Raw genomic sequence first — 21,193 nt, forward strand, 5'->3', positions numbered from 1 at the left:
ACCTGCTACAGTAATACTAACCTGCCTACATATTTCACAGGGACCTCGGTGACAGCGCTGTGAACATTTATGGATGCCACATTCCAGAACTTTGTCACAACTATCACCACAGGTGGGCACATCTTCTGTACAAGGCAACGTGAACTCTAGATGAAGAGAGAGTACAAGCAAACATTTAGGAAAAAAGCCAAAATATTTAGAAAAGAAAAGCACCATGTATTACAAGTTCAAGTGCCGATTCTCTCTCGTTCTTTTTAAAAGCTTCTCTAGAATTACTCAATTATTCACATCACCAATTAAACCCCTGGTACTAATTAAATGTTTGAAACAATTAAGCCATAAAGTTAGTATAAGCTGTCACAGTTCACTGCTTGTAAGAACTTTTCCTGGACTCCGCCCTGCAGAATTAACCTAAACTACTGACCGTCAAAGACTGGATGACTTTTTTTTTCTTCCCATGTTATCACATTTAACAACAACAACAAAAAAAGTCAGCTTACTGGATTTTTCACACGGACAAGACCTTTTCCCAGAACGAGGACAGTCTCCACAGGGACCAGCATGACAAACTTTTTCGCATGTGTGATTACCACAAGGCAAACACTTCCCACACACCTGGAAAACTCAGAGAAACCAAGTGAACGCAATGTGACATAACTACATACCAAGACAAAGCAACCCAAGGGGAACAACTAGGGGAGAGAGACATCTGGATGGCATTTAACTTTTTCTGGATTTTGTTAACAAATCTTATATTCGCTGGATTCACCAAATAAAACTGATCACTCCTGCAGTAATCTGGAAGGATTGGAAGACCACTGTATACTGAGGAGTTAGTGGTTCATGTAACAGTAACATGAGTAGTTCCAGGCTTGTGATGTGCTGCAAATACAGCTCAGCCTTCAGGCCTGTGTTGTGCTGCAGATGTCCCTTGGTCACAGGATAAATTTACGGTTGCAGAAGAAATTGCAGGCAGCAGCCGCTTAGGACCAGTGATTATGCCACCTCCATGTCCTTGCCTTTATCTAAAAGTGCAGCAATAAGTTCTCACTTCAGCATACTTTCTGTTTGACAGTAAAATGATGAACAGTTTCTTTCCTGCCACAACATCCTACAATAGCTTCAATGACCGAAATGGGGTAACCATTTCTACAGGTGGGGTCTGCACTGCATGCTGCACATGGATCAGAGGCTCATTCAGTACTGCACAGCTTAGGGTTCCTAGCATCTAAAAGGACATGCTATTATTTATATTATACTCCCTTTCTCTATAGTGTTAGTTGAAATAAATCACATTTTAATTGACACTTTACAAAGACTGGGTGCCTTTCTTACTGGGATTGTAATGATCAAGTATGTCCTGGTGCAACTCCCCCTACCACTGAATTTTTGTAACTATTTTTACTTCTTACAGTCTGTCAATCCATAGCCTTGGTCCTAAGAATGAGCTGCAAATATATTTCAAAGAATGAATCATAAAGCCTTCATTCTGTCACAGTCACTAGAAGTAAATAAGCATGAAACTATCTACTAAGCTGTGTTTTCATGGTTATTTCTGAAGACAGCAGCTGAAATTGCAACAAGTACAAGTAAACAGGTCAAATTCACTGCTAGCTTAATGCTAGCACAATTCCAGAACAGTGACATTTTAACTGTCAGAAATTAACTAGGCCACCAAGTAGATCCATTCTCAAACACTGCTGCTTACATTTTTGATTGCACTTTCAAAACCTAAAAAATACCTGATCACACTGCCACTGAGGACTTGCACAAAGTCTTTCTGCTGTCTGTCTTCCACAGATGCACCGTTGTTTACTGACTCGTGGACAAGGCTGACAATCTCCTGAATGTAATTGCAAAGTGACATTGAGAGTAGGAATTGCAAAAAGAATGATATATGTTAACAATAACAATGAAAACAACTACTTCTCCGAATTTAAGAAGGCAGGTCTACCTGCATGACAGGAATTCTCACAAGTGTGTTGTCCACACAGCAATGTTCGTCCACATGGCAGGCGACATGACCACTCCTTGGCACTGCACCTTCGGGGCACCGGTTTAGCTTTCTTACAGTGACAGGTTATTGTGACCATCTTTGGGCAAGGTGGACAGGGTCCTAAGGACAGGAAAAAAGAATACCTCACTAATGGCCATTCCGCAAGTGCAGCCTTGACTACATCTCCTTTACTCTGAGAACTTTATTTAAAGTTAGCAGCTTTTAAGTAAAACTGTGCAACATCTATATAAATACAGGTCACACAACCAAGAGATGCGGTGGATTTACCTGGATGACAAAGCAGCAAACATTTATGACCACAAGATGGTTTGAATTCCCTCTCACATATCTGACCACAGGAGTGAGGTACCAGCCATGGGTCCAATGTTGGATTCTCCACTTTTCCACAGTAACAGTAATACCTACTAGGAGTTTCAGACCGTTTGTATTCAAACCTACATTTTGGACTATAACAAGGGAAAAAGGGAGTGACAAGAAAAGCAATTTTTTAATAATTTTTTTAAAAGAAAAGCAGTTTTTATGATTTCAGTTTCCCAAGACTGTTACCAGGCTACCAACTAACATTTTTACAACCACTGTAACCAATAACAACATAATTAAATTTGTAATATACAATAAAGGTCTTGCTATATGTCAGATTTTACAATATATTCATTAGTATGTATAAGGAATTGTGCTATCACTGCAATCTTTTTTTCTCTAAGAATATACACCCGAAAAAAATCAGTATAGCAAACATACAGAACAATTTTTATGTCAAGTAATACCAAAGGAATGCATGCAACAGAGTTAACCTAATTAAACTGAACCAATCAAAATAAGATTAAATAACAGGTTTTTACCAGTAGCGGTTTAAAAGCTATGTAAAACAAGACTCAGCAATGTTATTAAAACTATGCATAATAATTACAATTTTAGCTGAAAGATTTTAGATTCTATCAGTTCAGCATCTTAGATACTATGAGATGCACACGTTTATTATCCTTGACAGTGGCAGGTATTAAAAAAATACATTATTCCTAAAGGTAGATAGGTACCAAAGTTCTGGAACTTCTTGGTGCCACAAACCTTAAAGGCTTTCAGATGCAAGTCATGGATGAGGGAGGCAACATGAGGAATGAGAAACAAAGCAATTCCTATTTCTGGCTACACTGGGAAAAGGCAACAGTCAAGGAGCTCCTTCTCAGAGAAGAAGAGAGGCTCTGAAAGACGTACGTACTCGTTTTTATCAAATAAAATGTCAATTTCCCCCTATATAATACATTACAGGCTATAAACCATTCCTCTGTAGTGACTGCACAGTTTTATCATGTGCTTAAATGTTAAATGAAATACCATTCACCCTTAAAGTTTTTTCATTATAAGCATTATGCTTAAAGACAAAACTAGTTTGTAATAGAATAGGCATTATCAACTTGAGACACTGCCTGTCAACAATTATTTGCTCTCTATATATTTAAATAAAATAATAAAATCTTATTTCCTAAGCAAACATGGTCTCTGAGATCCCACATTAATAGAGCTTTTGAATCCACCTCGCACTTTCAACCAAATTTGACAGAGAACTGTCTCATAGATATTACTACAGGTTTCCACACAAAAGTAGGTGGGCAAATAAACCATAGAACAAACATGCACTGAGAAACCTTGACCGAACTTTCAGACACAAACCTACTGAAAAAGCAAGCTTCATTATTCATGCAGCTACAATATCACTTTCTTCTTTATACAACCTCATGCAAATCCGCAAGAGTAGCTTTAATGCTTGAGCTATAGAGACTTAAAAAGAGAAATACTAAATCCCTAAACCTTGCTATTTCAGGACTTTCTTTTCATTTATTTCACAGTGCCAATTTTAAGTGACAAATATTTTAACGCCTTTTTAATTAAAGAAAATTAAAGAAATATATATTAGAAGCTGAGACACACAATAGGTAAGTTACCTTCTCAAAGGTTAAAACAAATTTGATGCAGCACATATTTAATATCACTGTGAAATATTCCTGAATCATGTTAATGAAAACTTAAAAATAATTCAAAAAAGCAATAGAAAAGTCAGTCTTCTAAACTTTTTTTTTTTTTGGTGTGCACATCGTTTACAAGTATCATTTCTTTCTAAACTCGAGTTCATGTATGTCTCACAATAAAAGTATCTTTGTAAATGTACCATGAAGAGCTCACCATGGCCAGGGATAATCTTTCTTCCCAAAATCATCATCTGTCAAAGGAGAAGACACAAGGAAAAGGCTGTCCTTGGCCCACTTTTGGATGCACACTAGGTGAAATATACAAAAGCATCCACAACAGCTCCAGACCTAAAAGCAGACATAAGTGCCAATTGCTTTATATTAGGTTTCTGTTTCCATTGATAAACATCTGTAATACCTAAAGAAACACGTTTTCTATTTTTCAATTTTAAAAAGGGTTTCCAAAGATAGAACCTATTGTTAGATTAATACAGGTAGTTCTACTGTTACAGACTGATCCCATAATCTTTTTTCCAGCTCCAGTGGGAAGCTTTTGCCAAGGCTTATGGAGCCCAAAATACTCATATAATCATAGAAATGTTGATTTAAACAGACTGTTGGAGTTCATGTAGCACAAGCTTGTGCCCAAAGTAGGACTATTGCCAACTTAGCTTAGTTCAGTCACAGCTTTGCCTAGGAAAGTTGGAAAATCCTGAAGGATGGGGACTCCACAACCATCCTGGGCAACCTACTCCAAGTGTCATACTACCTTCCTAGTACCAGTTTGCACCTTGCAAGCCCCAGTTTGTGCCACTGCCCCCCTATTACACAACCTGTCATCACAAAGATTACTTTGGCTTTAGCTATCTTCACAACTCCAATTAGACAAGAGGCTGCAATCTTACTCCTTAGCCTCCTCTCTGCCAGACTAAACAAGCCCAGCTCTCCCTGCACCTCTCTCCCTGTCCCATGCTCCAGGTCTCTAGCCATCTTGGTAGTAAAGTACTAAAAAGATGTTTCCCCCATTTCAAACTTCAGGATTTACACACAACGCTAGTAAGAAAAATACTTGATTGTAAGTGTGGCTTTTGACCTAGTGTCTTTTGTTCAAAGAGCAAGAGAGGTATAGAACAGAATTAAAAGCAAATGTATTTAAGAGAGCTGGTTTTGCCAGTATCCTGTCTCCATCACTAAACCTTTATATTCTTGTCCCCAAGTATTTCTGTTTGTCCGTTCTGGGGTGAAATCACAATCCTTTGCTTAGAATATCAGCCTACTGCTGAAAAGCAATTTAAGTAACAGAAATGCAGTTCTATGACTTTGCTACTTTTCATATATTGATGTCTTAAATTGTTGGCTTAGAATGACTACAGCAATTTGGTAAGAGAAAAGCAGCAGAAAATTTAAGTTTTAATTTATTTATTTTTTAATAACTTATGACATTGTTATAAAATTATACTGTGAAAACAAGGAGAATTTTGCCATTAACTTATAGAGGACAAAGTCATTGATGTAAGTTTCTAAAAGTACAGTAACTAACTTCCCAAAACTAAAGCTAAACAGGAGACATTAAGTAAACAAACGGTTGTCTGAAACTTTACAGATTCAATATAACTAACAAACCACTGAGTTATAAAAGATGACTTCCAAGTTGCCAAATAATCTCACTTCTTCTGAGGTGAGATTAACTCTATCAAGAGATAAAGCGCTTTAAAATTAATCCAAGCACATATGTCAAGGCCTGAAAAAAACCAGATTAAATGTTAAGAATACATGTAAAACATTACATTTCTTTCTAAAAGAAAGTTAATAATTACAGTTTCATTGGATACTTGTAGTCCAGATACACTCAGCATCAGAAGCTGACGATTTTCTGCACTTTTTTTTTTTCTTTTAGTGTTAAGCATACAGTTGCAAACACGTATTTGATTCAAGTAACCATTACAGAAACAGGGCTGGGCCTGTCAGTGTCAAAGGGAAGTTGATAGATAACAATAAAAGCAAAAAAGATTTGTCCTGAAATCTCTCCCACAAAAAGTGTACCTATATAAAATAAGACAATCTTCTAAGACATGCCACCCTTCTCTTTCACTTGATCAGCATTTGGAGCTGCTAAGTTTATTTTAGCTTCCCTGCTATAAATCTGACAATAGTACTTCCTAACTTCCAAGTATTTCTTGCTTTGGTGTTCCCGTTTGCCACAACATAGCTTACTGCATACACCATTGCAAGCACTGGCCTTCAAGCACTTCATTTTTTCATCTGCTAGACTCTAAAACTTAAAAATAACTAATTTACATTATGATAACAAACATAGGTAAAAAAATAATATTCTGATTACAAGGTATGTATATATAAGCACTTATTTCTTCAAGCGTTTGAAAAAATCCAAAGATGCCAAATGTTGCATTTAGTACACATCATTTTAAAACTATCAGTCCCAAGAATTACCTTAGTAGTATAACTAAACACAAGTTATTCAGATAGTTATATTTGCTTTATTCTAAAAAACTACTATAAAATACTTACAGCTTGGTTCCTTTTAACTGAAGCAATGCAGATCAGACACGTCATAGCCCCTGACTGAAAAGCTTCATTCATGTACTGTCTTGTACGTTCCAGTTCACTTGCATCTCCATCTTTAACATATAAAGATTTTTAAAGCAATCAGTAATGTTTGATATGCTATTCTGTACATGTTGAGACTGCTGTAAAAGTTTGGGTTTTTTTTCCTCTGAAGAGAAGCCAGTCATATATTATTACAAAACCACATTATTAAAAGTACTTAAGGCTGTTTCAAAAATACACCACTGACTCTCTATAAAACGGCAAGAAGTATTGCCAGCACACATTGCTGGGAACAAATATTTTTAATACAAGTCAGAATAAAGTGCTTTACCCTCCAAGTATGGAAAAATTCTATCACACAGCCAATATTACAGCATTGTTTATGCTTTCATAGAGAAACAGAAGTCAATAAACAAAAAAAAATTTACCAGTTTGACTGGTGTAAATGGTAAACGTTTTGGCCAAAATCTTTCCTTGTTTTACTTCAGCATCTTCATCATCATCTTCAGATGAGGAGCTAAACTGGTCTTCAACTAGCTTTTTTGCTGCAGCCTGATTAGCCTTCTTAATTTCATCAAATTTCTTCTGTGAAGATAATTCTATTAAGATAACAGATTAACAATGATTAATAACATAATAGCTAATCATAGCACCACGTTCAGTTCTACATATTTCAGCTGTCCTTTTCTTGCTTGCTGATTTCATGTTTTTAAGGGCAGTACATTGCTACTTTTTCAATACCACTCAAGAAAACATAAAATTGTATTATTCATAAACTTCAGAGCAGGATTATTATCTGTCAGTTACTGCTGACAAATCGAACCAAACATACTAGAATATACGCGTCTATAATGCTACTTTATAAGAAGGATGTTTTAAACCCCCCCACACACATCGTACACAAACACAACTTTCATAGTATAAGGAAGGAAAAAACCCAACAAAACAGGCAATTCTTGACAAGGTCAATTGTTATAATTTGCTAATGATCCACAGCTACCTCTCCTAACATTTGGTATTTTTTAAGTTATGACTTTTATCGATCTCCGTCCATCCAACAAATCCTTATTGCAAAAGTGGCAAGCTTAAAAGTGACAGAGTATTTTAATATAAACCTTGGGTTTTTCTAAAGCACACTAAATAAAGGAAGATTCTCACATGGAGAAAAAAAACTGTATAGCTTAACAGAGTTCTTAATAAACCAAAGTGCCTCTAACATAACATACCATGCCAATATAAAGGTCTTCAGCGCATCACAGGTCTTAAGTACCTGCTAGTTTTCCATATGAGACTATTGCAGCCAATATATTTGCTGGGGTTCCGTCAAGCTGAGTTTTAGGGCTTTCCTTAAAAAACCATGCTGCCACTTAAAAGAGCTCAGTATTTGGCGTTTCTCTACCTCCGAAATATTTCGTAAATATCAACTTACACTCATAGCAACTCGGTGCATTGGAAAGCCCTTACCTTTCCCAGACCGGGGCATTGTGGCACGCTGGCCAGAACATAACAGCAGTTATGAGCTCCTAGCAGGCAGCGCTCCCCTGAACCTTCCAACCGTACTGAAAAACAGCTGCTTCGTCCATTACTTCATGCTTTACTCTGAGAGCAAATCCAGTGCCTCGAAGGGCACAGATTGTGCACCCTGGGGAGGACACAGCCCCCGAGCCCCCAGCAACTTCCCCGAGGACTCCGCGGTTCCTCCAAAACGTACCGGCCGGCCACCGCCGGGCTGCGCGGTGAGGAGGGGGCGGCCTCCCCCCGCCCGCCTGCCTTCCCCACGCCGCCGGGGTCAGCCCCGACCCGGGCACCTGTAGGGGCTCCCCACGCCGCGGCTGGGCTCCGGCCCACAGCCGGCTCCTCAGCCCGGGGCCTCGCAGCCCCCGGCCGGGCAGGGGTAGCGCGGAGGACTGGAGACTCACCGCTGGCTCCCTCGCCGCTGGTCTCGCCGGCCGCAACACAGGCAACGCCGCGGGCCCGCGGGGCCGGGGGCCGGGCAGCCGCCCCAGCGCGAGCGGCGAGCCCATCCCCGGGCCTGGCGCGGCCGCGGCCCCGGCCGCCCTGACGCCAGGGCGCCTCCATTTCTCCCCGCCAGTGAGCAAAGGACGGCGGAGGAAGACCGACCCCTCCTCACCCCACCGGCGGCGGCCGCCCCGAGGCGAGCTCTCCCGCCCGGCCCGGCCCGGCCCGGCCCCTCCGTCCGGAAGCGGCGGTGGAGGCGGCGGGGACACCTGCGAGCTCCCCCGGCAGCGCGACTACAGCTCCCAGCACCCCCCGCGCGGCCGGGGCGGAAGTGGCGGCTGGGGGACTCCAGCACCCAGCGTGCATCGGGGCGCACGCGGCCGCCGGGGCTCGCCGTGCCTTGAGGACGGGTGGGCCTGCAGGAGGCAGAAAGGCGTTTGCCTAATACCGAGGCTGTGGTCGCTAATATTTGATGTTTTAATTTCTTTTTGCCAGCCGTTCTGCCTGTCACGAAGTCATTTAGGCTGGAAAAGACCTTTGAGATCATCGGGTCCAACAGCCAACGGAGCGGTGCCCAGCCCCCCACTTGGCGTGTCCCTCAGTGCCGCACCTGCATGTCTCAGGAGTACCCCCCAGGGTCAAGATATTTTTTCTGATATCCCATCTAAACCTCCCATGATACAGCTTGAGGCCAGTTCCTCTTGTCCTGTCACTTGTTACATGGGAGAAGAGGCCAACCCCCACCTTGCTAGAACTCCCCCTCAGGGAGCTGAGGAGAGCCATGGGGACACCCCTTGGCCTCCTTTTCTCCTGAGCAAACCTCGCAGCCGTTCCTCCAGCGCCAGGCTCTTGCACACGTTTTCTTCACAGCTGCTCCTCGCAATGGGATAGTTAAAAACTGGCCACAAAACGTGTTTCAAAACTTTACTGAAGTACATCCAAAAGCTTCTATGCTGCATGGAAACATATATTGAGGAGCCAGTGTGCCTCCTGAAAAGTACTGACAAATAAGTGCAAGCTGAAATAGTTTAAATTTCATTGACATTTCCTTGTAGCAGTTATGGTTTGTTTTGTGTCAGGAAGAAACTCTGCATTTAGTGTTTGGGGTTATTTTTCAGGAAATACATGCTTATAAAAGATAAATAATACAAGATTTCCAATCAATAAGAGTCTGAAAATATTAAGTAAACTGCTGGAGATCAATTCTGTTTTTCTGTTTTATTTTTAAGTGTTTTAAATCAAAGAATATTTATTTCCAAGAAAGGCAGCTAGTGACTACAGCTTGTGTCATAGACTGAAGGATCAATAAAAGAAAAAATGTGAACAGTATATCTCAGCCTTTATTAATTCAAATTCATTATACTATCACACATTTCTCTAATACAAAGTCCTAAACTCTTCAGCAAAGGAGAGAAGTGCTTACTAAGTGCCTAGTGGAACATAACACAGCCCTACAGGGTGCTGCTGCCTTGCAGATTGCAAATTATATTCAAGTCCTGAATTGAAAGAATGCTGATTGCAAATTCCAACATTTACAATATAGTTCCATGCCAGAATAACGCTTGTTCCTATGTGCACAGATAGTCTGTAATGAAATGATGGCATACTCCTTCCCCTCACCAGCAAATTACACTGTTTGGCATTCAAAGCACAGGATCAGTAGTGAATGAACAGCCACTTCATATTTATATTTATCCTTGTTGTTCCATATATATCCTAAGCATTACTTTAAGGGAATTGTATTTCATTAATTTGATTAAAGCTAATTAATTACATCAATTACTATTTAATCCTTGCACTGAAATCAGGAGTTATTTATAGATCCCTGGCATTCTGTAAACCTATCAACATTACAAAAAATAAAACAACCAGAAATGAATGCACTTTACAAAAGATGCAATTTATAATATCTCCATCTATTAAAGAGAAGAATTAAAGTATAGCAATATTATCAAGTGAGAGTAGCATTTACATATGTAATATTTTAACAGTGGCAGTCCAGTTGCCCAGAATAATTGAATTGCTCTAAATACAGAATTATCCATTCTCTCCTTGCAATCCTTTTCTTCACTCCTTGTCATCAAATTTTTCCAATGTTAAGTAGCTGTGATCAAAGTCTACTGAAAATACCCTGCTGAGACCACAACTAATAAAACCAATTTTTGCCAGTGGAAGAAGACATAAATTAGGGAAAAATACAAGAAATAATGCTTCTCAAAGCAGTTGAAAACATCTGACGTAAGAAACAGTTGATTCTACTATCTTAGTAGTAGTTGTGAACAGAAGAAAGAAATACCAATTAAAAAAAGAACCTATTTAGTTGCTGTATTCTTTCCCTAACAGCAGCTACAGAAGACAGTCTGGAGAGAGTTTTGCCTCTCTCTGTCATGTCTGCTTCTTGCAGTCTGCCAGCATCCACAACTGTTACATTAGGGACATAAAAATTTCTAAGCACAGATCTTAAAAAACTCAATAATCCATGTTTAGCAGCCATATGATTATATGGAGCAGAACAGTCTTCAATATTATTTCTCGTTTGCTTGTGGAAAGAACAGCTAGATTTTGAGCCATCCACATTTGTCATACCAATGCTTGCAAAAAAGTTGTATATTCTTCCCTCTCCCAGCCTTTGCATCTAATATCCTGAAAAAAGGACCATTTAAAACTGCCCACTTACATTTCAAGAAATCAGCCAAGGTGAATCCAATGAAGTAGTAATATTTTCCAAATGTTACAGTCTTCAGTACTCACATTTGCATTGTAGGTATACCTAATTCTTTATATAATCTCTCATACTTAATTAATCTTATCTTAATCAATACATATTAAAATGTGTTTGTTTATACACAAATTTAATATCATGGATCTTGTCCATATTGACTTCAAAAGTACAATATTTAAAAAACCTTTCCTTATTTCCGTAAGTAGACACCAATACATTGTTTTAATAGTCAGCAAAACTTTCAGTGTTTGCTGGTGTATGACTGTATATAGATTGAATGCATTTGCTGTAGAGCAGTGTTACATAAAGAGTACATAACGCATTGGCAGATAATACCACCTGTTTGTGCGAGACCAAGGTGTTATCTTCCATCCTCACTCTTGATTCTTCTTTGTCTTCCTGAAACCTGCCAGTGCTGCTTGTAGGAAATTAGTGACGTCAACTCAACAAGTAATTTTTCATAATTAGTAGTCAGGTCCTACAAAAATTAGAAATTAATGCATTCGGTTCCATGCAGGATTTGACCCTAAGTCTTATTGGCAACCTCCATTGTTTTATTCCACTTTTGATGGTCCAGGTTTATCTGTGGATGGATCTGCTTCTTCTAAGTCTGAAAACTCTTGCTCTATAACTGGCTTTAGTATTTTCTCTATTTGTGTAAGTCTTTTTTTCAGTTTCTGTTGTGCAGCTTCATACTCAGCCAACAACCTGGCAAACTTTGTTTGTAATCTGCCCATCGCTCCTTCCATGTGGGTGATCTTCTCTTCCAGATCTTTAGGATCAGTTCCTAAATTTGCAACATCAATGTCCAGCAACCCATCTTTCATTAGGATTTGCTTGCCTTTTTCTTCCAGCATTGCCTTTGCATCTGGATACTCTGTTAAAGCCTCCATGAGATCATCTTTAGACAGGCAAAACAAGTCTGAGTATCCAATACTTCTAATGTTGGCTGTTCTTCGATTGCCGGCTTTGCTACCTTTGATATTAAGAATACTGATTTCTCCAAAATAGCTGCCATCACTTAGGACCACAAATTGGGTAATTCCATCATCAGCGACTACTGCCAGCTTGCCTTCTTTAATAATGTACATCTCTCGTCCAATATCTCCTTTTCTGCAAATATAATCTCCAGGACTGTATACTTGCGGCTGGAGTTTCAAAACCAGTTCAACCAACAGACCAGCTTCACAGTCTGCAAAAATCCGAACTTTTTTTAGTGTTTCCAGGTGAACATTGATTGCAATCTCTGCTCTTAGTTTATCTGGCAGATACTTCAAGACTTCCCTTTCATCCACAGCCTTTTTGTTTGTCCAGAGGTAGTCAAACCACTTTATAACTCTTTTTTCCATGTCTTTACTCACATTCCGAAAGTGCATATACTGCTTGATAGCATCAATCCTTGCTTGAAACTCTGCCCTGGCAGCATTCATGTTGGAGATCATAGAGCCCACGTTACCAACAATGGTAGCAAAAATCAACACTCCAACCAAGAAGTCAACAACCACAAAGAAATACTCAGAATCTCTTACAGGAGGGGGTGTTTCACCAATAGTGGTCAGTGTCAGTGTTGACCAGTAGAGACTGTAGACGTACTTTCTAGTCAGACGGGCAAATTCAGGATCAGAAGTGTTGGGGTAGACCCATGTGTCAGCCCCAAATCCAATGGCTTTTGAGATCGAGTAGTATACACAGGCGTTCCAGTGAATAATAATTACGATGTACATGACAAGGTTAGAGATCCTGAAGATATTTGGGTAGTTTGTCCTCGTTTCTGTTCGCTGGAAGAATTCAAACATCCGAGCTACTCTGAGTAGTCTGTTTATTCTTAGTTCTGGGTAATTCAGTCCTAGCTTAAAGTATAAGAGATCAGTTGGTATGATTGACAGAAGATCTAACTTGAATTGCAAAGATGACTTGTATTTCTCTTGAAGCTTTTGTTCTTCTTTCACCAGGAGACCTTGTTCCAGGTAACCTAAAATCAAATTGTAAATAACGAAAAATGTTACAACATCATCTGTGTCATGTTTAATGTCAATCCAAATCTCCTCTGAAAAATATTTTGGGTGCAAATTCCAGATGGTACATAACTTCTCTTACTTTTTAATAAGCAATTTCTTATTTCCAAATATTCAACTTAGTGCTATATAGTTCAGCTTGAGCTAAACTATACAGATTTGAAAATTAAACATTTCTAGCTCTGATTCTTTCCCTCCACTTTTCCACTGTGGTGAACATCTGAAAAAAAAAAAACCACACCAAAACTCCACAGACTGTAGGAAGGGTGGTTAATGAGGGGAGGAATTTGAACATGGGTGTTTCAGTTCCCTGTTGAGTGTATCTACTCAGTAGCTCTGGATGTAGGATAAGATTTTAAAAGAAGCAGTTTCAGCTGAAGTTAGTTAGATGTCTTGCCTGCTTGATGGTCTTGAAAATCAAGGGAATATTTGCATCTCCTTTAATACAAAATCCAGATTTAGGTGCTAATGTTGCAGAACCGCTGGTCTTCACTTGGCCACATTGCATGTTTATTTTGTCTTACTGAGTCATCTGCAGGCAGAACAGCCTGTGTCTAGGCTACCTCATGCCTAGCTTTCCTCAGGCTTTATGTATTCTTTGAGTAATACATCATTTTCTCCTATTTTTACAGGTCACAGACTACAGTCTTTCAGAATCTCAATGTCTTTTTCACTATTGTACCTCATCATGGGTATCCAGATAATAACAGCATTAATATTCAGAATATTTTAAACCACCTGAGGCAAATATATGAAGGAGAAGAATTAATCATTGAGTATACTTACCTGTTCTTGTTCGTACAAACATGTCAGCAACATAGATGGCATCAGAAATGTAATCAATAATAAACCATACTGCTATGTAGTAGTGCTGAAGCTCATCAAAACAGGCTCTGAATAGGAAAAGACAAAAGTAAATTACCACCAAAAGAAAATTAAATACTTGCATGAAATCAGTGATGAATGAAATATTTTTTTTTTTTATCTATTTAGGGATATTATGATTTGCCAGAAGTTTTATACAGTCATTAAAGGAGTATATCACCTAGCAATAATCATGGTCCAGTTGTACATGACAGGCATTGTGATGCAAAACAACCAGTTGTAATACATATTTCCCGCTGGATCAATAACGAAAGTATCTTTCTTCTTCCTAAGTGATAGGCAGGGGAAAAAATGAGATTTAATGAGAGACTTAAAATACACATAACAATTGTTGAAGAATGAAGCATTCCAGAAATTGTTAGTGTAAAATAAACGGTCTTTATAAGCTTCCTTGCTTGAATGCATGGAGAACATGAAGATGCTTACTCGTTGTGAGTCAGGACGCAAACTTTAGAATCTAAATTTTGCTGAGCAGCAGCTTGGCAGTCCCACTTCAGTTTATAGTGGCCCATGTAATTTCAACCTTTTAAAATTAGTTTCCTACCCAGTGAACTGTCTTGTCTGATAAATGATTTGATCATATTTTAAAAAATAAAAATATTATGTGATGACTAATGTTTCAGTAAGTGAGATAAATCAAGCCTTTCTCACTGAGAAAAGTCTAGCGCTAAGAAAGATGAAACATTGGCATGTTATACATAAAGAAACCAAAGAATGTGAAATTATACCACACAAGTTTGTACTGCACTATTTTAAGTTACTTTTCCTTGTCTAGAAAATTATGGATTTACCAAGCAAAAGGTAAAGCAAGAACTTTTAGATCATAGAAGAGTTTACTTGGTTGTAGGTGTCCTTATGTGTGGGAGAGACTGCTTTACGCTGGCACATCTTTTGCTGCAGGTTGTTATGCAAAAAATATTGGATAATCAGAAACCAAAGGAGATTTTTCTTGATTAATTTTTTGAGATCAGTTCCATGCATGCGTATTTCTGTTGTCCACATATGTAGTTAAATCAAAACTACTCTAGTCAAGGGAGAGCAGCAGGATCTGTACACTCATTCACTAGAGTATAAGCACCTTGTTTACAGGATGTCCATGAATGGATTCAGTTTTACATCAAAAGCAGTTTTATTAGACTAATATAGCAGGATGTAAATGAAAAATACTTACTCTTCTTTATTTTCGTTCTTCTTGGACTTATCTTTTTTTTTGTTTTTCTCTTTTTTTTCCTTGTTCTTTTGTGTTTCTCCATCCTTTTTTTTTTCTGACTTGCTAAGAAATAGGTTTAAATTTTCAGTTGTTACAGACTAAGTTAAAACATATTTGGAAAGAAATTGAATATCTTAGAAATAGTAGTATTACTACTCTTTGTCTTACCTCTTCTTTTCTTTTTTCTTTTTTTTCTCCTCTCTAAGGAAAAGAAAAATATGATAGACCCATGGGATGCATGTAACACTTGCTTCCACATTTAGTTATTAGGATCATCTGAATTCAGTAAGGATAACATACTTAGGTGTTTGGCCTTCAAAAACTCTTTTGCTTATTGTATTCACATAGAACTACTTTTATTTTAAACTAATAGATATAATACCAGTAACTTTAGTATCGAGTTTTAAACTAATAGATATAATACCAGTAACTTTAGTATCGAGAATGATCATCATAATTGATGTACATGAAGTTAAATGTATGTGCTGTCTCTTTGGGGATTACTTGAATGACAAAACTGTTTATAAAGAAGTGGTTAGATAGATATCATTCTTCATTGCTGCTTAAACAAGCAATATTGCAGTACTCTCATTTTCTGAAATGGCAAAGATACTTACTCATCTTTATTACTATTGTTGTTAATATTGTAGCATGCAAATGCACCGGGTAGGTACTGTTGCCTGGGGAACAGCAAAACAACACAGTTATATGATATCTGCTGATATAGAAAAAGCCATTTAATCTCAGTTTTCACAGACTGTTTCTCACCATTATAGTAATGGGCTAAGTTATCTAAGGAAATTGAAAGAGCACAGATTTTAATACCCTAAATATTTACAATAATCAATATATTACAATCTTTAAAATGTAATTTATTTATACAGGGTGAAGAAAATCAGATGATGACAAGCATCTGTGCTTAGTTAATTCTATGCAAATGATCAAAGAAAAAAAACCCCAAAGACACAAAATAGTAAATTTGACATACCTGTTTTCCCCTTTGTCTGTTGGTCCAGGGTCCTCACTGGTGTCTTGCACTACCACGCTGGGAACAATTGTATGGGAGTGATGGGTCTCAATCACTCCTACCTTCATGGTCGTTTGTCTTACCTTGGGTAATGGAGGAAGACTGATTTAAAAAATAATCGAGTCATTTCACAACTAGCAGAAGTAACAAGCAATTTTTATTTTTTTCCTAAAGATAAATCTTTTATAACCTTGCTTCCCCCAAAACCACTAACAGTATTTTCAGTTTCCTCTCTCCCATGAGATTCCCACCAGACAAGAAAGGGCACTGTGGGTGCTTCAGTGTGCTGAATGACCAGGCAGCTGCTGCTAAGAGAATGTTCAACACATTTTTCTGTTAGAGGAAGCATTAATTTAGATCTTTCTCCGAAGCCTAACCACCTACTCTGAAAATATTTAGACAATTGTGTTTGAAACGTCCACCACTGTTACAATAGATTTTGAACCAAAGACTCAAACCATATTGTATCAAGATGGATAAACAGATCCATGCACAGGTGACATCCTGAAAACCAGGCTAGGAAGCATCCACTGGCCTATGACCAGTGCATATCTTAGTGTGTCTGACACCTGAGAATTATGTGCGGGAGAGAAAAGAGTAGGTTCTATAGCAAGAAAGCTAAGATTAATGTAGTAAAGTCTCCTTACTCATATAGCAGGTAGTATATAAACACCTAAATAGAAACATTAGTGACTGATCATGTCTGGTTTGTTCATCTCATTGTTAAAAACCTGAAAATGTTGTAGAGTACATAACTAATACAGTCCATTCTAGTGCACAATCTTTCCAACACTGGAGTAATTAACTTCTGCTCTCCTTTTTTGCCACTGTTCTTAGTTTTTTCAGTTATATCGTGACATCAGTGAGACTGCCAACTCTCTGGCCATGAATTGTGTTTACAAGTGTGATCTGCTCTTGACAGGGCCATTTAGATAGAATTATAAAATGGATGTTATCCACTGCACTAACAATATCCCTGCACACATGAAAGTAGAGCATAGAGATGTCTGAGCCACAAACTGACAAACGAGTGGCTGTACCACTGATAAGTGAAGTCAAATGCCATGGAATGAATCAGTCTTAAAGAAAGTACTTCCATTCTGTAGTCAAGCACACTGCAAACAAGAAGCAGGATGATACAGCTACCACATTACTGCCAGACTTACCTGACTTTCCTTATTAATCAATGAAAATAAAACTATTCCCATAAAGGAAATAGGAGAGGAAACACATGTTTCTAGCAGTCATCAGACATGAATGACACATGATGCAAAAAATAATACAGCAGTATACAACATTCTACAAACCAGAAAGATAAAGATTGGAGATTAAGATGTGTTCTTCCATGAATAGTCCTTAATGTAGTCCAACATTGCTGGTCAGTCTTTAAATGCTTAAGAGCAAGGATCGACTCTGAGATGTCACATAAAAAGATTCTAAGATATAGTAAACATTAGGTTAGATTCATCAGGGGCCTAAAAACAGTAACAGGGTTTCCACTGACATACTCCAAGCATAAATTGTGTTTGAAAGTGTGGAAACTGAAAGTAAGCCAGGTTGAATTAAGCTGCTTTATGTCTGCTTACAGGTTCTCTGAAAGCCCTGCTAATGCTAGCACACAAAATTCCATCCTGATTAAACCTATAACCTCCACAGAGCCAGGCTGGAGTCCACAGAGCTCACAAATAATGACACAAAATAAAGCTGTGTCCAACCACTTCCAATCACTCAGCACCAGACAAATGTGAATGCGTTCATCTCACGGGAAGTCATTCCTCCAGCAGAGTCATCTCTAAATCAGTTAGTTCAAATTAGGAGTCCCAGTACCAGTATTTCTACTTAGGCACCAATTTTTTCATATTTATATTTGCTCTTTGAGTCTTATTTAGTTTCAAGAGGAAAAAACCCACCATCTTTGACTTTGTGCTATCCAGACATACTGATTTGCAGATGTACTAGAGGTTAAAGAAGATGAGAAGTGTGGTAAAACAGGACATGTCCAAAAATCCACACCCACCCAGAGTACGCAGCCTGAGGTTGGGGATCCTTGTATCCTTTACATTCCCCTGCTCTTCAGGTAAATTTTTTGAATTTTTGCAAATAAACAGATTCCTCTGGCTCTGCGTACTCTCTGTTGTAACTGGAAGCACTGTGGGGTTCTTTGTGTTTTGCTGAAGGAGCCATGGCAGCCGTGCATAGGACTTGTTGGGAAAGAGAAGCTGCAATTTGGGGTAGGACTGGAGATTCCATCTTACTGAGGCACTGGAAGCATGAAGTGGCATAGAAATTGGAAGCGTTTACTGCTCTGTAGTCCCAAAATCCTAAATCCGAATGTCAGGCTCAGGTGACTGCTGCACCAGGTTGTTTCCCTTGTCAATCAGTCAGGATACATAGCACAAGAATATTTTCAGATTCCATTAGTGTCAAAGCAAATTGTGGGGAGTTTTGACATTCTTGAGTCTAAGACACAGAAATGCTGATGCAGCATGTGACACACTAACTGCTCCAGGCTTGAGGACTGTGGTTACCTCATTACAGCATTTGTGTGACAAAACCTCGACACTGGGAGCAGCAGAAAAAGTCCCGTTAAACTCAGTGGGTACAGAACTCACCTTAATGCATTTATTATGGAGGTTTTTCAAACAGTATTTCGGACAGGTTTTCCTAAATTTTATCACTACCATTTCCTATTCTGTAGTCACATACATTTTTCTTAAACTGATACGTTGTCACAAATTCTTACGCTACTTTTATTTTAATCGTCCAATGCTCATTCTTACACTATCATATGTGGATAGTGAGTTTGAAAGGTAATATAGATAAATGCTTGCTTTAGAGGTAGTTTAGATTTTTACCACATTTTTTTTACTGTATCATCACAAATAGTTTACTGTTATTATCTCAGATTTTTATATGTGACTACTATGATAAACAACTGAGTTTTCAAACATTATGATCTAAAACCTAGTCATATTAATTACTATACATTAAAATCTTTAGGGATGCAAGAAAATGAAGGCATTATTATCCTTTCACGGAATTGTAGTGAGTGGAAAACCAGCTTCCCTCTCTTCTCTTTCATTTTACCTATTTCACACTTTCTTACTGGCCCACCATATTCACTTCTCTAGTCATTATTTTCAGGGAGAAAACGCTTTGAATAAGAATATCCCAGAACAGAATTTAGCATCATATAAATATCTACTTTTTTGCTTTACAAAAAAGCTTCATTGACATTAAATTCTGCAGTGTGCTCCAGCAAATCTCTTTTCTAACATGCAAATTAGTCCTTAGCAGTTCTGCAGTAAGCAGTTTCATCAGTGTGCATGCTTACCTTGGGAATGTAATCTGCTGCTTCTAATAGCGATTTCAGTCCTTTAAATCAGCCACGCTTCCTTACTACATAAGCAAAGCCATCATGAAAAGCTAAATTTAATCAACATTTCATAAACAAATCCCCTATTGATCTATTTCTCAAACAGCCAGTCTCAGGTGCCGTTCTCTGAATTATTCCCAAGGAAGGACATAGACATTAGAGGAGGATTTCCCTGACCTAGTGATGGATTTTGAGATTTAGAGAGAGACGAAAGTGACAATGGCAGTCACTATTATCCCTCACCTGAACAGCAGCTTACTAGACCCTTTAACATGCAAAAGAAGTGACAAATATTGGAGCGTACTCTGTCCTGAAACTAAAAAAAAATATTAAAAAAAATTATTGTAAATTGCTATATATTCAGATTGTCTGCTGGCCCAATTTCTTTACATTGCAGATGCTTTTTAACTGTAGTAACAGGTCTTTACTAGATTAGATAAAACACTATAAATAGAATTTTCCTGTTTATTTTAGTGTATTTATCCTATTGCTGAGTAATAGGAAATACCATTTTATACTGAAAGTTCTTAACTAATCTAACATAACTTTTACATTGCACAACTTTTACATTATTTACATAATTTTGATGCTTTAAAAACTGTGACTATATATTTAGTGGAAAATGCCGTGATGATGAAGTTCTAAGATACTGAACTAATCTTCAAGTTTGATACGGATTATGACTTTGCAAAATGGTTTGTAAAGTAACTGCAGTCCTCCTTAATTAGAAATATGCAAGGGTTCATCTGTAGTGGCCACACAATCAAGAAAGCCCCTGAGAGGATCCTAGTGTACTTTGAAAGAGAAGATGTTTGAAAGAGAAGATGTTGAGGTATTTGCATATCTCAGCTTTCTCATTTCACTGCTGGATACCATAAGAATGAGGAAAATTAAGTTCTCGGGAGCTTGAGTGATTGATTCTTTAATGTGGCATGTTTTACATAGCCCATTTGGGGGGGGGGGGGGGGGGGGAAGCACATTGCTGAGCATGAAATCCAGTAAAGTTTCCAAGCATCAAAAAGAGCGAATGTACAGATTTGAAATTGTATGTTTGTCACAACTGAGACATAGTTAAAGATACTTAATTACTTTTAAACTTTGCTTCACAACAAGCCGAACCCAGGAAAGCAGTCCAGCCCCCTGAGACCCCAGGATTAAGACACATTTGTTTCTTGAGTGGCCATTCGTAAGTGGATTGACACATTGTAGGTTTAATCACAAACCCACAGTGATGCTCAGTATCACAGGTCAGCCTCCCGGCCAGAGAAACAAATTTGACACATCTGCTGCTACGGTTTTCCAACCCTGAAGACAGTCAGTCCATTTTCTAGGAAAAAAGAATATGTTTTTGAAATTTAACAGAACATGTATTAAATAAAATGTTAAAGGTCAATGAGGAAACGCATAACATTATGCTCAGTGGATGCAAATCCACAGTAAGTGCACA

At 38.3% G+C, this 21,193-nt stretch overlaps 2 protein-coding genes across 3 annotated transcripts in view; both read right to left on the reverse strand.

The window, feature by feature from the left end:
* Positions 1–8,806, reverse strand: part of NFXL1 (nuclear transcription factor, X-box binding like 1) — a 48,581-nt gene extending 39,775 nt beyond the window's left edge. The window contains exons 1-9 of the mRNA XM_055701510.1: positions 8,472–8,806; positions 6,981–7,151; positions 6,514–6,623; positions 4,199–4,332; positions 2,285–2,463; positions 1,955–2,116; positions 1,743–1,843; positions 501–615; positions 22–146 (exon numbers count right to left, since the gene is read on the reverse strand). Of these exons, the coding sequence (XP_055557485.1) occupies positions 22–146; positions 501–615; positions 1,743–1,843; positions 1,955–2,116; positions 2,285–2,463; positions 4,199–4,332; positions 6,514–6,623; positions 6,981–7,151; positions 8,472–8,631 (1,257 nt within the window). The 5' untranslated portion in view covers positions 8,632–8,806. The remainder of the gene's footprint in view (positions 1–21; positions 147–500; positions 616–1,742; positions 1,844–1,954; positions 2,117–2,284; positions 2,464–4,198; positions 4,333–6,513; positions 6,624–6,980; positions 7,152–8,471) is intronic.
* A 697-nt stretch (positions 8,807–9,503) lies between these two features.
* On the reverse strand, positions 9,504–19,915 carry CNGA1 (cyclic nucleotide gated channel subunit alpha 1). Of its 2 annotated transcripts, none has more exons than XM_027797277.2 (8): positions 17,537–19,614; positions 16,332–16,453; positions 15,961–16,023; positions 15,512–15,544; positions 15,305–15,406; positions 14,294–14,401; positions 14,035–14,141; positions 9,504–13,205 (listed from the first exon to the last, which is right to left on the reverse strand). In XM_027797277.2, exons 1-8 carry the CDS (start codon positions 17,576–17,578, stop codon positions 11,788–11,790), a joined length of 1,995 nt encoding a protein of 664 aa, XP_027653078.2. In that variant the 5' UTR covers positions 17,579–19,614; the 3' UTR covers positions 9,504–11,787. The 2 variants fall into 2 exon arrangements, with proteins under 2 accessions (XP_027653078.2, XP_027653079.2); XM_027797278.2 differs by lacking the exon at positions 17,537–19,614 and adding an exon at positions 19,705–19,915 and having other exon boundaries at positions 9,506–13,205.
* Between the last annotated feature and the right edge of the window lie 1,278 nt (positions 19,916–21,193).

This window comes from Falco cherrug, chromosome 1 (assembly GCF_023634085.1).
Source record: "Falco cherrug isolate bFalChe1 chromosome 1, bFalChe1.pri, whole genome shotgun sequence".
Lineage (NCBI taxonomy): Eukaryota > Metazoa > Chordata > Aves > Falconiformes > Falconidae > Falco > Falco cherrug.